The sequence below is a fragment of the Thamnophis sirtalis genome, unplaced genomic scaffold, assembly GCF_051295495.1.
Source record: "Thamnophis sirtalis isolate CommonGarterSnake01/CBP01778 unplaced genomic scaffold, rThaSir2_p1.2 scaffold_4, whole genome shotgun sequence".
Classification (NCBI taxonomy): domain Eukaryota; kingdom Metazoa; phylum Chordata; class Lepidosauria; order Squamata; family Natricidae; genus Thamnophis; species Thamnophis sirtalis.
The window spans coordinates 62372665-62390131 of record NW_028261384.1 but is presented as its reverse complement, the minus strand read 5'-3'; the positions used below and the strand labels follow the sequence as shown (position 1 = coordinate 62390131).

General features: G+C 42.9%; 1 protein-coding gene across 5 annotated transcripts in view; it reads right to left on the bottom strand.

The window, feature by feature from the left end:
* MLH1 (mutL homolog 1) overlaps positions 1 to 17102 on the bottom strand; it is a 114209-nt gene extending 97107 nt beyond the window's left edge. The window contains exons 1-4 of one of the 5 annotated variants that reach the window (XM_087713020.1): positions 16740 to 17102; positions 10635 to 10723; positions 7670 to 7760; positions 7491 to 7584 (exon numbers count right to left, since the gene is read on the bottom strand). In XM_087713020.1, coding sequence (XP_087569146.1) covers positions 7491 to 7502 — 12 coding nt within the window. In that variant the 5' untranslated portion in view covers positions 7503 to 7584; positions 7670 to 7760; positions 10635 to 10723; positions 16740 to 17102. Of the gene's footprint in view, positions 1 to 7485; positions 7585 to 7669; positions 7761 to 10634; positions 10724 to 16739 lie in introns of those variants that run through there. The other 4 variants (XM_087713019.1, XM_087713021.1, XM_087713022.1 and 1 more) reach the window with 4 other exon arrangements.
* Positions 17103 to 17467: the final 365 nt, after the last annotated feature.

The following is a 17467-nucleotide window of genomic DNA, read 5'->3' as shown; positions in this document are numbered from 1 at the left end:
CGGGCGAGCGGGGGGAAAGGCAGCCGCGGTGGTCTCCTCACCTTAGTGGCCATGGTGGGCTTTTGGCGGCGTGTCTCCCCGCCTCGGGAGGGAGCGACCAGGAAGAAGCAGGAAGCGAATGCCAGCCAGCATCCCTGCCTTCTTCCTCCGAGAGCCGCTTATTTGCCAGCCTCTCAGCTGATCGGTAGCAGGCAGCCCCCGTGACACACGGACCCTTTGCTGCCGCGCGGGGCGAGCGCTGCCGGGGAGAGATCCGGGGGAGAGGAGGGAAAAGGCGTCCCGAGCAGAAGTTTCCCTTCTCCTCCCCCTCCCGCTGACTTTTCCCTAGCAGCGCTCGTCTCCAGCCGTAGCAACCCTGGCGGCTCCCAGGGAGACTGAAAGGGGCGCAGCGGTCTCCCAACCACCGAGGAAGGAAGAGGAGCCGGCCCTGGGCTGTTGGGAGAAGCGCCCTAACCCTCCCTTCCCTTTGGCAGCCGCTCGGCAGCCCGGATTCTGCTTCGCTGCCAGTTCAGCAGCTCCTTGCCTTCTCTGGCTTGGAAGTCCGGCAGGAAGGGAAGGGGAGGCGGCGGGAGAGCTTTTCCTCCCACGGAGTTCAATAAAGTAGATGGAAGGGAGGGAGGAAGGGTCCCTCCCTCTTACTTTCCGCCCATTGAGATGAACCAGAGCCCTTCTTGAACCAGATAAATGCAGCTTTCCCCGCCTTTCCAGATCTCTGCCTTGATTTGAAATGAACCTTTAAGCTCCATAAACCTCAGAAACGTTTCCTACAATGAAGGAGCCGGATTCCCCCTTCCTGCCGTTTGTTCTTTGCCAGGGATTTCAATGCTTTGCCTGCAAGGATCGTGGGAGAAAAGGGGGATTTTATGGGGAGAGAAAACCGCCCTGGGACTCCCAAGTCCTAAGAATCCAAACTCCGAGATCAGCTCCGTTCTTCTGGAGGGGAATGGAAGGAAATATTTTTCCCCAAAGAAGAAAAAATCCATATCCCCAGATATTTGTAAGAGGATTTGAGCGGATTTTCTTGTAAAAGGTTTCGGTGTTATTTAGGAAGGATGGATGGATGGACGGATAGATGGACAGTATATCAAAGCAAGCGGCTCTGGTTCAAGAAGGGCTCTGGTTCATCTCAATGGGCGGAAAGTAAGAGGGAGGGACCCTTCCTCCCTCCCTTCCATCTACTTTATTGAACTCCGTGGGAGGAAAAGCTCTCCTGCCGCCTCCCCTTCCCTTCCTCCTGGACTTCCAAGCCAGAGAAGGCGAGGAGCTGCTGAACTGGCGGCGAAGCAGAATCCAGGCTGCCGAAACCTTTCAGTGAATATGCTAATGAGGAAGGAAATTAAGATGTTCTCCCAGGCCAGTGATGGGCAACCTTTTTGGCGTGGTGTGTCAAAAATCGGCAAAAAATCGAGCATAACTCGCGTTGTGTGTCACTTCGACAAAAACATAATTTTGCGCAATTTATAGTTGCTGCTAATGGCGCTCACAGTTCCGTTGGCACTCCGCTGTTCCCTGCTGTGGTGCGGTCGTAACCGACAGTCCCAGGAGTAGACTCTCTGTGCCGGCCTGACTGGAGAGAGGCGCGCACTGTTCCCGCGCTCCTCTCCTACGGGTCCTCCCTCGCCGCGCTGATGACGTGTGTGCGCACGGCACGCACGCCTTACCAGCAGCCCCTGCGCTCAGAAAGAGGCGGCGGCGATACAGTAAGTGATTGTGGGCGGGGGAGATCACACATCCCGCCCCCCCATTCCTCCAGCACAGATTCTTTCATCCTCGGCAGCCGTGCAGGAGCCGAGGATGAATCGCATGAAATCCTGTGCGTGTCACCCCAAATGGCTACGTGTGTCAGCACTGACACGCGTGTCATAGGTTCGCCATCACTGTCCCAGGCTCTGGATCTCTGCAGTCACTAACTGTAGATCTTTTTCTGCCAATCTCAAAAGCATGGAAGCAAAGCAGCCACATAACTAATCTTATATTTTCGCGGGGCGGGCGAGCGGGGGGAAAGGCTGCCGAATCCGGGCTGCCGAGCACCGCCTGCGCTTCCTCTCGCCTCCTGCTTCTTCCTGGTCGCTTCGCCCATAGCCAGGGGCGGGGTTTTCACGAAGGCGTCCCGAAACCCAAGCAGGAAAAGGGAGAAAAGGAGCCTGAGCCGCCGAGCCAAGTCTCCCCAGCCCTTTCCAGTCTGGTTGCACGTGCCCCCGATGGAGAACGGGGAGCTGAGGTAAAGCTGCCTCCCAATTCCTCGAACTCCCAAGCTCTCCCTTTAGTTAATCTGTGTAAAATATTTTCTGTATACCCCGCCCACTTTTATACCCCGCGGGTTATATGGGTGAAAATACGGTAATCGACGCTGTCAGACTGCATTCGACCAATGCAAAAATACAAGCCATTCAGAAGGCACCAACTCCCACCAACAAAACGGAACTACAAGCCTTCTTGGGACTTTTAAATTTTTACAGTATGTTCCTACCCCACAAGGCATCAGTGACAGAACCATTACACTGACTCTTGGACAGTAAAGCTCCATGGTTTGGGGTCGAAGAGGGGAAAGCATTCCAAGCTGTCAAAAGTCTGCTGATGTCAGAGAGCATGGTAGTCCAGTACAATGAACTTTTGCCACTGGTTCTAGCCTGTAACGTTTCCCCCTATGGGGTCGGAGCCATCTCAGGCATAGACTGCTGAATGGCTCTAAAGCCCCAATAGCATTTTTTCCAAGAACCCTGCCTTCTGCAGAAAGAAACTACAGCCAGCTCGACCTAGCAATCGTAGCTGGCATAAAATGTTACCACAAATGTGTATGGCCGCCATTTCAACTTGGTGACTGACCCAGAAGCCCCTTCTCGGACTTCTGGCTAGCGATCGATAGACACCACAAGTGCTGCCCCCACGAATGTCCCAATGGACAGTTTTCCTCACAGCCTACAGCTATACACTCTCCCACTACACCAGGAAGCATCTTTCCCACAGATGCCCTGAACCACTGCCCGTTGCCAACCAATGTCAACGACCCAGCCCCTGAAAGTTTGGTCCTACTTGTCAATGAATGGACATTGCAACTCACTCTGCTAGGGACATATAGGCTCAAGTCCTGGACTGGATGAGAAGGGGGACCACGAGGGCCAGTGGGCCCAGAGTTCAAGCCATTTAAAATAAGGCAGTACGAGCTATCAGCTCAGCAAGACTGCCTGCTATAGGGAAGCAGGTGAGTGGTTCTAACCTCATTACAGGAATTGATCTGGCTGCCTTATACGAGGGACACTCAGGTATAGTGAGAATGAAGGCATTGGGCCACAGCTATGTATGGTGGCCCAATATAGACCAAGCTATCATGGAGAGGGTATCATGGTGTAAGCGGTGCCAGGAAACTAGGCTGACACCTCCCAGGGTCCCGAACTGGGACTGGGAGACCCCCCTGGGGGCCTTGGTCCAGAGTGCACATTGATCTGGCAGACCCCTTCCAAGGGCAAAATTTCCTTATAGTCGTGGATTATATTCCACAATACAGGAATATATAATCAGCACTGTATTCAAAATGGTAGAGGTTATCCTCATGGCGTCGACCACATCTGAGGCTGTAATGCGAGCCCTGGAAAAATTGTTCATGATCCATGGGTTGCCAGATCTACTGGTTTCAGATAATGGGTCTCAATTTACTTCTGCTCTATTTGAGGGGTTCCTAGCGAGTCAGGGATCACCCCTTTTAACCTTTCGAGTTAATGGGCAGGCAGAATGGATAAGGTGATCATCCAAGGAGGCACTGGGCAAAATGAGCATCGGAGACTGGCACACTAAAATAGACGGTACCTATTGGTACCCCATGCCACTCCTTGCTCAGTGACTAATTGCAGCTCAGCATGGGGGCCAGTGTCTATGCCCGAAACTGTTCAGGCAGCCCGTTCTGGTTGCCAGGCATGATTGTAGAGGTAACAGGACGCTATTCTTACAAGTGGAAATGGAGGATGAAAAATTATGGAGGCAGCACATCAATCGAGAGGGCGAGGAGAGGCTACGCTATACCAACACTTAGAGGAGGCCCAGTAGAGGTCCTGCACACTCAATGCCAACGGAGGACGCGAGAGCCACCCCAATTGAAACACAGAAACAAGTGACGACACCCGAGGAGTAGAGTTATCATTGGAACCGGGCCAGTCCCTGTGAAAATTGCTGCCAGCAGTAGCAGTGACGCAGTTTCCAAGCAATCTGGGAGCCACCAAGAACCATCCTTCTGCTCTGGCTGGCAAAAACTAACTGAGAAGATCTGGGTGAATCATGCACCAGCAGGGGTGCCTAAAGGACTACACATGCAAGGAACTTTCTAGGTGGGAAGGAGTGCTGTGTCTGAAGTTTCCACTCTGGTCTGCTTCCTAGAGGGCGCTGCGCTTGCACCTGATTGGCTCCCTGTCTGACAGCTGAGTATAAAAGAAGCTGCCAGAGCGAGCTTCAGCTGTTGCCATCAGCTGAACGGGCACTGTGTTAGCTGCCTCAGTGGCAACCATTTGTTAGAAATAAACGTGTTAGCTTTGAAATTCTATCTCGCCTCCATTCTTAACTCGCTGCCTCCAGTACATAATAGAGATAAAGGAGCGTACCCAAAAGGAGGGAGAGTTTCGATTAAAGAGCACGCAGCAACCTGGAACCAGCAGTCATTTGGGACTCAAAGGACTCCCCGTGGATGCACACTCTGGCATTAGTAGTGTGGGTTCCCTCAAGATCAGCAGTGGCCTCGGGTGAGTGCCGGCTGTGGGGAGAGAATCCCAGGAGAAGCATGTCACTTGGAATAAGCAGGGAGAAAAAGAAAAGAGGCGGGAAGCCCAAGCGCACGGTTTCTTCTCCCACAGCAGCTGTACCTCGCAGCTGTGTCACAAGCTCTGCATCTGGAGCTGAGGGACGAGGAGTGTAAAGGCTGCTCCTCAGAGGGCACATTCGCTTTTCCTCCTAAGCTGGAATGTATCAGGCATGGCGGGGGTGGAGGGGAACGAACGGTGCCGTTGATAGAGGAGGTGCCACCGTCGCCTACCTGGCTGCTTGTATTGCTTCCCTAAAACACGCCGACACTACTACCACCAATACCCCTCCTCCTGTTTTCCCGACTTGCCAAAAATTAAATCTAGAGTTGCTCAGTTGAATCTTCACCTCGGAGCTGATGAGATGGTTTACAATATTGGGAGTACGGAACAAGCAAGGATGTGGACGCAATGTGTCCTAGACAAGGTGGAGGTTTGGTTTTGGAAGGACTGTCCGAGCCACAAATTAGCCACTTGTGTGGGCACAAGGGGAGGATTGGCTGGGAGGGGAGAGACAGGGGTGAGTGTAGTGAGTGTAGTGAGCTGGCTCGTCAAACTGCACAAAAAATCAGTTACCAGTTCTCTCGAGCTGGTATGAGCTGGCTGAATCCCACCATTGCCTCCAATGCCCAGGCCTCTGGAGTGAAAGGAAGGCAGGTCTTGAGCCTTCCACTTTGTACTTTCACTCCAGAGCCCTGGGTTGCAGGGCTCTGGAGTGAAAGGAAGGCAGGCCTTGAGCCTTCCACTTTGTACTTTCACTCCAGAGCCCTGGGTTGCAGTTTGTTGGCCTTGGTCCGCTCAGCCTCTTTGCCTAGCCAGTACACACCCACCACCTCTCCCCTTACATGTGCACTTCCCCCGGGATCGGGTGGGATGGGTTGGGTAAAACATCACGGGATAGCCCCTTTAATTTTTCAGGACAGCCCCGCAGGCCGGATCTAGCCCACGGTCCTTGAGTTTGACACACCTGTTCTAGAGCCTTCTCTTCCTGCCTGATTCACCTTCACTCCTTCCCTTACATGCTCCCTCCCTTCTCTCTGTTTAGATTTTGACCTCTTCTCATCTCTAAGAGCTGGTGAAAGAGCTGTCTGCTGAAGAAGTTCATTATCCATCTCTGTATGAATGTACCATATTTTTGGAGTATAAGACACACTTTTTCCTCAAAAGAGGCTGAAAATCTGGGTGCGTCTTATACACCGAATACAGCATTTTTTGCCCCCAGAGCTCTGGCCCTTCACCAAAATGGTCGTGCATGGGCTTATGGAGGCTTTCAGAGAAATCCTGGGGGCTGGGGAGGGCAGAAATGAGCAAAAAATGGGTGTTTCCCCCCCCCACAGCACTCTATAAGCCTCCATAAAGCTATGCATGCTTTTTTTTTTACAAAAAACGGGCCCGTTTTTGCAAAAAACAGGCCATTTGTTGCTCGTCCCCCCCCCCCGAGCACTCTGCAAGCTCCCCCAAGGCTATTTATGCCTTTTAAAAAAACAGGCCTGTTTTCGGGAGTTTTTTTTTCCTTTTGGAAAGCTCTTTAACTGATTGATGAGCATTACATTGATCAAGTGCCAGCAGAAACAAAGTCTTAGGTGCTGCAGATTGTCAGTGATTTCCTTCTCCAGCACATGGATAAATACACCTGGAAACATCTCCTACCTACCTACTGTATCTCTCTCTCTCTCTCTCTCTCTCTCTCTCTCTCTCTCCCCTCTACCTACAAACCTACCTACTCTCTCCCTCTCCCTATCTACTGTATGTCTCTGCCGTTCTATTTCTCTCGCTATCTCTCTACCAACTACCTACTCTCTCTCCCTACCTACTTATTGTATTTCTCTCTCTCTCTCTATTGCTCTCTCTCTATCCCTCTACCTACCTACCTACACTCTACCTACCTACTGTATTTCTCTCTCTCTTTATCACTTTATCTACCTACCTAACTACGCTCTCTCTCTCTCTCCCTAGCTACCTACTGTATTTCTCACTCTTTCTCTCTATCCCTCTACCTACCTACTTTTTTTTTTAAATTTGCCTCTTCAAAACCTTGGTGCGTCTTATACTCTGGTGCGTCTTATACTCCGAAAAATACAGTAAGTCCTTCAGTCGGATGCAGAAATGGAGTTGAAATATTCATAATTTCAGCTCTATTTCTGCACTCTGCCAAAGGAGTTCAGCTCCCCTTGGCAAGTGACTTTTCAGCCATCCTCCGAAAAGGGAGAGGTTTTTTTAGCAAGTGGCAGCAGATCGTAACCTACCCTGCTGGCTTCTTCATTGATTTTTCTGGGTAAAAATGACAAAAGATTGGAAATGGCAATTACATGATCGCGGGGAGCTTGTCAATCAGTCATATATGCAAATAGATTACAAAGCAATCAGATCACAATCATGTGACCATGAGGATGACAATGCAATGTTCTGTAATGACTGAAAAGTGCTTTATGGACCATAAAATACCCTTTTCAATGGTATTGTAATTGTCCATAATTCGGGACAATAGTTAAACGGCTGTAAGTTGACAGCTAACTATAAAGAAGCTAAAGAGTTATTACGCATATTATTACATCAATCAGCTATACTCCCATCTTTATGACAAACTAAATAATTGTAATTGTAATTATTGCTAGAATCTCTTAAGAATCAATATATTATATTAAAAGGGAAAAACAGAGAACCACAAAAATATTGGATTGTAGTATCCATCTCAACATACCTCACCTCTAAATCCATATGTAGAAATACTAGCTAGATCATCAAAAGTTTGCAGTTTACTTGTAGTGAATCTTTCACATACAATATCCAAGTCTTCCTTCTATAGAAGAAAACCACATCAGTGTTTTTTAAACCATATTCTTTATATAAAGTCTAGTAACTAAACAATCAAGTACTTTACTCACCCTAATTCCAGAACCGTTATCTTGTACCTGAATAAGTTTCAAACCACCATCTTTAATTGTCAGCTGGATGTTGGTGGCTTTAGCATCTAAACTAAAAACAAATAATATGTTGTAATGAGATATTGCCAATCCAATGACATTCTACGTGAATGTTTAGAATAGGTGCATGAAAATTCTAAATAGGCAACAATTTATTCTCATTATACAGATTATACACATTGAGGTAGTCTTTGGATTATGACAGCAATTGGGACCAGAAACTCTGCCATTAAGTGACATATCATAAAGCAGAAGTTTCAAACTGGCAACCCACAGCTGAATGAGTCATGTGCAGGCCATGCCAATCCCAGCTCTGCAAAGGAAATAAATGTTGTGAAATATCACGTGATGGCAACTTGACACAATGAGTTTGACACCTGTATCATAAAGTATAACATTATATCACTATATCACTTAGTCATAGCTATTCCAGCAGTCCTAGTCGCCAAGGACCATATGGGATTCTAAGTGAAAACCTCACATAATTGTGACTTCCAATTTCCGACAGCTTCTTCAGTGACTTGGCTCAGAAAAAAAATTCAGAAATCACATCATGTGATCACAGCTTGCTATTATGTCATAATTGTGAGACAAGTTCTAAGTGTCTGAATCATGGATATGTTACCATAAAGATGCCACAACAACTTGATCTCCAAGGAGCCATTCAAAAACTTCAACTGATGCAAAATGAAGTTATGTGGACATTCTAAATACTCTAGACATGTAATACCATTATTATATGTGCTGCACTAGTTGCCAGTTGTTTCTAGGTACAATTCAAGAGGCTGGTTTGGGCCTGGGTTATCTGAAGGACTGTCATTTTCCAAGAACCTACCAGCACAATTCGATTCAGCAGATTGGGCAATGCTGCAGACCTCATCAGACAATGAATTTTGATTGGCAGGAAATCTGCTACAGCCTCTGTCTTGTGGAATACTCTCCCAATGGAAATTAGAATGGACTTGGTCATGTGCCCAAATCTACAGCTCTGAATATGTTAATGACACTGTCTCTTGGTTTTACTATGATTAATTATCCTGGCTGTTATATATATTTTCTGGATGTTTTAATTGCTTTATTTTTGATTGTTCTATAATTTTAGAATTGTAAGCATACTAGAGTCACTTGGTTGAATTGGATGGCTACAGGTAAGTAAGTAAGTAAGTAAGTAAGTAAGTAAGTAAGTAAGTAAGTAAGCAAGGAAGGAAGGAAGGAAGGAAGGAAGGAAGGAAGGAAGGAAGGAAGGAAGGAAGGGAGTTCATCTTATTTACTGTGCTTGTGGTGGAATGTATTCTAGATTCCCAAGAGGGATGACTTCCTGGGTGGGACTTACTGATGGAAGCAGCTAAACATAGCTGCTCTCGAGTTACCAGTCGCGTTATCTGTTTAGATGATCATCTATCAGACATCTGCCAGACACCTTACTCTTCGGGCAAGAAGGGAAGGAGAGAAGTTTTGTCGAGCAAATGCCTTTCTGATCTTTGCAGCTTCTGTGTCTGCGAAGAGAAGGGGGGCCAGCTGAAGGCAGAACTGTTCCGTGCTGGAAATCTCAAGCTGCTTTGCAGCACAAAGTAAGCGTTCCTCCCACTCAGAACAAAGATTGAATTACTTGATTTCAAAACGAGCGAACTCGTATGTGAGAGCATTAATTGTTTATTTAAATCCTAGCTTCTTTTTTACAAGATCCTCTTCCGTTATTCTATCTATTTAAAGAGGCACTTAAAATGGCGACGAGCCAGTTGAATTGCTGAGTAACAATGTTTATCTAGTTTTACGGAGTTTCAAAACTTCAAAGGAAGGTAGTGACTTATTATTTTGCCTCATAGCCGGCCAACAGATCTTTACTAATTAGTTTCACTTTTAAAAGACTCTTTGCTAATATAGAGACATTCCAAACGGTGATGAATATGCTGAACTGTTTTGTTACAAGGCTTATTTTTTGAAACCTTCTACAAAGTCGTACGAAGTTTTTTTAAAAAAAAAAAAACTTCAAAATAAAGGGGTGATTTAGTACCTCTTTCCACAACTGTATAACGGGCCAGTAGAGTCTTCCTAATTGCTTGAAGATAAAACTTGGAATGGCCTCAAAACCAAATCCTAATTTGAAACCCCCTCCTTCAGCACCCAGAAGCACATCGCCAATACTTGGTACAAAGTCGCAGCCACCGCCCTCTATGCCCCCTACTGGAGAGTTACTAACGACAGAACTCTTCCTGAGAGAACTGAGTGAAGCTCATAACATGCTGACAATTAAAGTGGAAAACAAACTGAAAGATTTTAAAGAGGAGATAAAAGGGGAGATAAAAGAGGAGATAAAAGAACTTAAGGAGGACGTGTATGATAAAATGGATGCCAGGGTTGCTAAAATTAAAGATGATATGCTGGGGCTTGTAACTGTACTGACAGAACATGTTTCAGGAGTTGAAGATAGTTTAGAGGATCTTAATCAAGCTAATACTAATTTGACATCGAAAACAGAGGTGGTGCAACAAAAAGTCGAAAATGCTGAAAAAGAAATTATGATACAGTACAGACAAATGGAACTCGCATTAAGAGTAAGGGGGTTGCGTGAAGAAAAACAGGAAAATCTGAAACAGATTCTTTCAGAAGCTTTTGATAATCTGGTGGGAAGACAGGGGCTTGACTGGCAAATCGATAAAGTTTATCATGTTAACTCTTGGGTGGCAAAGCAGAAGCAGCTTCCTCGAGACATTGTTATATATTTCACTACAAGAGAGCTCAGAAACACGATATTACAAGAGTCTTATAAAACTAAGCTCCAGATTGGGGGTCAAGATCTGACTGTTTTGAAAGAGATACCACCTCAAATGCTAAGAGCCAGGAGAGATTATGCCTTTTTAGTTGAAGAACTTAGAAATCGTCAGATACAGTACAGATGGGACGCGCCATTTGGCATCATACTTACACTGGACAGGCGAAGATATCGTCTCAACTCCGTATGGAAAGCCCGAGATTTCTACCATAATATTTTGAAGGTTGGACATCCTGCACGTTCTGGACCCAGAGAAAGATCACAAGAAAGACAAGACAGACAGCAAATCACACAACTACCAGATAAGATGGATCATCTCTCTCTTCCAGAAGCGCAAGGTGTTATGGAACAGAGACCTAGCCGTATGATTACTAGACAAATGGAGCAACAAGTTAAAATGCAACAACCGCAACAATTACTGGCTATCGATCGAGGAGCCACAGCAACAACCTCAAAAGCAATGGGAGGAGCTAGGCCAAAGGTTAAACAGGCCATGCAGGAGGCTCTAAAAAAGCTTCAGCTAACCAAAGATGACAACTAAGATTTTAACATGGAATGTCAACGGATTGAATTCTCCACAGAAGAGGAAGAAAATATTTCACTATCTTAAACAGTTCAAGAATGATATAATTTGTTTACAAGAAACTCATATTAAATCAACTGATCAAAAATATCTGAGTAACCCAAGATTCAATCAACATTTTGTAGCTTCTGCTATGGAAAAGAAAAATGGTATAGTTGTATACTTAAGAAAAGGTGTGAAAGCTGAATTAATTGAAGCAGATCCCTATGGAAGGTACATTGCATTAGATCTAATCCTAGAAGGGAAAAAGACATTGTTTTTGGGAATTTATGCTCCTAATCAACAGCAAGACGGTTTCTATAGAAATCTTCACGCTAAATTAGTACAGTGGGATTATAGGTCTTGTATATTAGTGGGTGACTGGAATGGTGTTATAGATACCAAGAGAGATAAGAAGATTTCTCGCCCAAACACTAAGATACGAGCAAAACTACCTAAATCCTTTTTTGACATGATGGATGACTTTGAATTGAGAGATATCTGGCGAGAAAGAAATGCAGAGGAATATGATTTTACCTTTTTTTCTGATAGGCATCAATCCTTCTCTAGGATTGATTTCATATTAACCACTAATGATTTGCTTTCTAGGGTGAAGACAAAGACTGCGGCTAGGGTCCTTTCGGATCATAACCCAGTTTGGATGGAATTGGGAGGGGTGGTACAGGCAAGAAGGTCTTGGAGATTGAATGAAAACTTATTTAGATATGAAAAGTACATCAATGATTGTAAAAAATTGCTAACTGAATACTTTGTTTTTAACATGAATAAAGATACACCTATGGAATTTGTATGGGATGCAAGCAAAGCGTATATGAGAGGAGTATTGATAAATATAAATAAATCACATAGACATAAACAAGGGGTAAAACGAACAGAGTTGGAGGAGGAAATTAAGAGGAAAGAGCTGGAGTTAACAATGAATCCAGGCGATACAAAGGTCAAGGAAGCAATCACCATATTAAAATCCCAATTTGATATGTTGATCTCTGACCAGGTAGCCACCAGGTTGTTATACGCAAAACACAATACTTTCTGTAATGCAAATAAACCTGGCAGGTGGTTAGCTTATCAGATTAGGAAAAAAAAAGAAAATTCAACATATATCTAAATTGACCTATAAAGGGAAGGAGGTATTTCAACAGGATGAGATTCAAAAGGCATTTCGGGAATTTTTTACAGAGTTGTATAAGGGGGTAAAATTAATGGTTTAGATATAGACAAATACTTAGATAAAGAAAAAATACCCTTAGTTAAAGAAGAACACAAGCAAAAATTGAATCAACCAATAACCTCAGGAGAAATTTTACAGGTAATTAAACAGTTAAAGCCAGGGAAGGCACCAGGCACAGATGGCTAGACAGCGGCTTACTATAAAAACTTACAGTTGGAAATGGTAGAACCTCTTAAGGAATTATTTAATAAGATTCAAACGGAAGGTAAGGTACCTCCTTCATGGAAGACAGCCTTTATATCTTTGATATCCAAAAAGATCAAGATACTACTCAACCAAAAAACTACAGACCTATTTCATTACTTAATGTAGACTACAAAATGTTTACTAAAATACTAGCAAATAGGTTAATGCTGGTTATCCAACAATTGATACACGCTGATCAAACAGTTTTTATACGGGAGACAGATGAAAAGTAATGTTAGATTAATTATTAATGCATCAGAACACTTGGGAAAGAACAATCAAATCCCTGCTGCGTTCATATTTCTGGATGCTGAGAAAGCCTTTGATCGAGTTAATTGGCAATTTTTGCTGAAGATATTGCAATCAAAGCAATATATCAACAGCAAACAGCTCAAATTATAGTCAATGGAAGTTTAACAGAATCCTTTCAAATTGGAAAGGGTACAAGACAGGGCTGTCCTTTGTCCCCACTATTGTTTATTATAACTTTGGAAGTATTATTGAATAAAATACGGGGCTTGGAGGGCCTAAAGGGAATTAAGGTTAGGCAGCAAGAATACAGAGTGCGGGCTTTTGCGGATGATTTGGTCATAATATTGGAACAACCGCAGGAATCCAGTATGGTTTTAATGAATACGATTAATCAATATGGTCAAGCGTCTGGTTTTAAAATAAACTTAGGGAAAATGAAAATATTAGCCATAAATATGAATACTAAACAAAAGGAGGAATTAGGAGGAATGTTAGGATGTGAGGTAGTCAAAAAGGTTAAATATCTTGGAGTTAATATTTCAATCTCAAATGGGAAATTATACAAGTATAATTATGAACCACTCTGGCATAGTATACAGATAGAGATGAAAAAATGGGAGAAGTTACACTTATCTTTGCTGGGAAGAATCGCGGCAGTGAAAATGAATATCTTACCAAATTTTTTATTTCTTTTCCAAATGTTACCTATACTTAAAAAAGATGTGAATCTTTTTTACAAAAGGGTATCAATAAATTTGTATGGGCAGGAAAGAAGCCGAGAGTAAAGCTGAAAATAATGCAAGATATACGCGAGAGGGGAGGCTTGAAACTACCCAATTTAAAACTATATTTTGATGCAGTGGTGTTGTCCGTAATTAGTGATTGGATCAATTTAACTAATGATAGGATACTGAACCTTGAGGGATATGATCTGGTATATGGTTGGCATGCTTACTTGTTATTTAACAAAAAACTGGACAAAAACTTTAAAAGTCATATCTTAAGAAATGCTTTACTGTGGGTTTGGAAAAAATATCAACATAAATTAAATGATAAGATACCTATGTGGGCAATTCCTAGACATGCAATTGAAAATATAAATATAGCACAAAAACAGGAATTACTTATAGACAGCTTCTTATTTTGGAAGGAGGGGCACTACAATTAAAATCCTTAGAGGTATTAAAAGAGGAGAAGGCAGTTCAAACATGGTTCCAGTATGGGCAATTACAGGCCAGGTGGAAAAATAGATCAAAAAATTTGTTTTGTCCAAATTGAGGACAACTTATTTAAACAAATAAGAGATCAAAGTTTAATGCATATAAAGAGGATATATAATGTATTAATACAGATAGATTCAGAAACAGAGTTAGTTAAAGACTGTATGGTAAAGTGGGCTCAAAATATTGAAGAACCAATAATTTTGGATACATGGGGAAAAATTTGGGTAAGAAATATGAAATTTACACAAACTCAAAACCTGAGAGAAAATTTTTACAAGATGTTCTATAGATGGCATTTAGATCCTAAAAAGCTGGCTTCTATGTATCCGAATTTACAACCCAAATGTTGGAGATGTGGTTCTCGCGATGCTACCTATTTCCATATATGGTGGACTTGCCAAAAGGTTAAGGCATTTTGGATAAAAATATGGTGGATTCTGCAAAATATCTTTAAAAGAAGGATAAAGTTTACTCCTCAGTTATTTTTGCTAGGTATAAATACTGACTTTACAGCGGTAGAGACTAATTTGATCCTGCACTTAATAACGGCAGCAAGACTGTTGGTGGCGCAGTACTGGAAGAAGGAAGACCTGCCTACAACTCAAGAATGGACATTGAAAGTTACAAATTTAGCCGAGATGGCGAAAATATCAGCATATCTTAAAGATCACTCAAATGAGAGATATAAACGAGACTGGAAAAAATGGATTGACTATATACAAAATAAATACGGGACCAAGAAATTCCAGTTAGCTTATGCTTAAGATCAGGAATGATTTAAATTGTTTAAAGTTAGCTTAGCAAGAAGAAGCTAAGATCAATGTAGAGATGTTATTAATTTTTTTTATTTCTTTTTTCTCAATAGATTTTAGACTTTGTTTGTTAAAAATCTATACTGTGTACGGGTTCTGGGAAGTCGGGGGGGGAAGGAGGTAGGGGGGAGGGAGGGGGGAGGGAGGGATATATATTAGGCTAGACACGATGTGTTAGATCTCAATGCAATGTGACTTCACATGTATACCGTTTTTCTTTAATTTTTCTTTAAAAATAGGATAAGCCAAGTACATTAATATATAGTGGAAATACACCAAGGGGAGTAGGAGTAGGAAAGAAGGTGGGTAGAGAGGGATGGGAGAGAGGGTGGGGGGGAAGGTGAAAAGGAAGGGGGGGAGCAGATCTGGAGAGAGGAGTGGTAGAGGGGGAGGGGAAGTAAGGTAGAGGGGGATGATGGAGGGAAGATAGAAAGTAGGAGGGTGGTGGAAGAAAGAGGTGTATGGAGAATGGAAGAGGTATATTGGGCTTTTATTTTCTGGGGCATTGTTGACAAGAGGAATTGATGCAATTATTGTTTAATACTATATGGTATATACATGTGAGTGTATGAAAATGAAAATAAAATATACTAAAGCACATAAAAAAATAGATTCCCAAGAGGGAGGAACTGCATCCCAGAGAGCAAAGAGGTAGAGGAGCTTGGAACATTTGGTCTGCAAGGAGAGGATTAAAACTGTTTCTTCATAGCAATTACCAGAGAATCTCTGAACTTCTGCAAATACTTACTTTAGTCTGGTAAGAGTCTGTGTATAGATAAGGTACAATAAAGAAAACTACTCAGATGTAACTCCACATGTCATTCTTAAGGCCTGACTGTGTCAAACCCAAGCCCAAATCTGACATGAGATCTAATCAAGTGCAGTTCTTTATTTGCTTACACCTAATAGAATCTGATAAGACAAAAGTTTCTAACCTAATAGATATATCCTGGGAGATTCAAGAGTATGGCTACTCTGAATTTTTTCTTACCTTCCCCAAACAATTGCTTGTTTTAGGCCTCTCACTGAAATGTGCCACAGGAAATCACAATGTAATTGCCTCCATCCCCTCTACTCCTTTTCCAGTTACACATTCCATCACATTCTGAATGGTTGTGAATACCTGTATGGCCTTTTCCCCCCTTTTCAGAAATGTAAAGCTATACACATGTATTTATAAATTTATTTTAAATGAAACCTTCATACTTATGGCCCACTGACAGGAGTTACCAACATATAAGTATAAAGGAATTTAGAGCTGACCTTGGGCAAGATATAGGAAAGCAACTAAGGAGTGAAGGAAGGAGCTTTATTTACTTACTTACATTTGCCTTGATTATTTTTACAAATATTTTTTCATCACAATGTGAGGTGGGTTGATCTGTTGCTAAGAAGGGAACTGGAAACATAACACAGTTCAGAAATAGAAAAAAAGGGAGAAACTCAAAAATATTTCCACCTTAATTTTGCTCTGCATAAAATGGGACAGAAAAAAACTTGAATAGGCTTCTAGTTTCTATTAAAATACTCTACAATAAAATAACAGTGGTATTTGTTTCTTTTTTGATCTGCCCTACCTTGAAGGCCTGACATGAGTCTTGAAAGCCTGTTCTAATTTTTCTGTCCCAACAAATTCAAAGTGGGGTTATTTTGAGTTTCTTTCTTACACTACCAATACACTCTTCTCCAAAACTCTCCTCAGTAATTCGCTTTTTCCTGCTCGGTTAGCAGCTCTCATACTTTTTCTATCAGAATGTAGGTGAATTGTAAAAAAAAATTTCAGGAAGACATAACATCCCATACTATCCTCAAACCCGCCCTAAATTCAGATATATACTGTCTTTTATGCAATAGGTGTAATTGAAATATTCCACGCTAGGAACTATTTTTGCGAGTGTATGCTAGTATACGCCCCTTGCATCCCTACAACTATTAGGAGCAACCAACCCCAGGGCCCACTGGGCATATTACCAGTTCTCGATCATCTCTTTAATGGCATTAGCGGGTCGCTGGATGACCTCTCCGGCTGCGATGCGGTTCACTACTTTCTCATCTAGCCGACGGATGACACCAGCTACAAGAGCCATGACAGGACTGAACACCGAGGTTGAACCGCGAGTATTGAATTGAGGGAAAGGAGAAATTACACGCTCAAACGCTCCAGTAGCTTGAAACTACGGAGAGGGGCGGGCACAGTACAAATAAGAAGGATCCAGGGAGAAAAACGCACGGTGCTCCTCGAATAAGGAAAGCGGGACTTAATTTAAAAGCCCGGGGAAAAATAAACCACCACCACCATCATCTTCCAAGGGGCGCCAAAAAATCGACGGAGCACTATTGTTATAATCTCGCGCTAAAACTCCGGGATCGAACTCATTGTTGATTGGTTGCGAGGATGCCAATCAAACTTCCTGGTTCCTTTTTTTTAAAGGAACGGTCTTCCGTCGAAAGAAAGACAAAGGCATAGAGAACGTTTCCTGTGGCTTTAAAAAAATAATTAAGGTGGGCTTTACTAAGTAAGAGCTGTGTAAAACTGCTCGGTTTATTTGCACACTAGTCTCCTGTAGGGTAGGATTTTTTTTAAAAAAAAAGTATTGTACATGAATTGGGGGAAATTTCTTGTAAGAGAAAAAAAGACTCTTACTGATTAGTGGCTCTTTATTGCAAAATATCAGACAAGTTTGCTTCATCTATTTAAC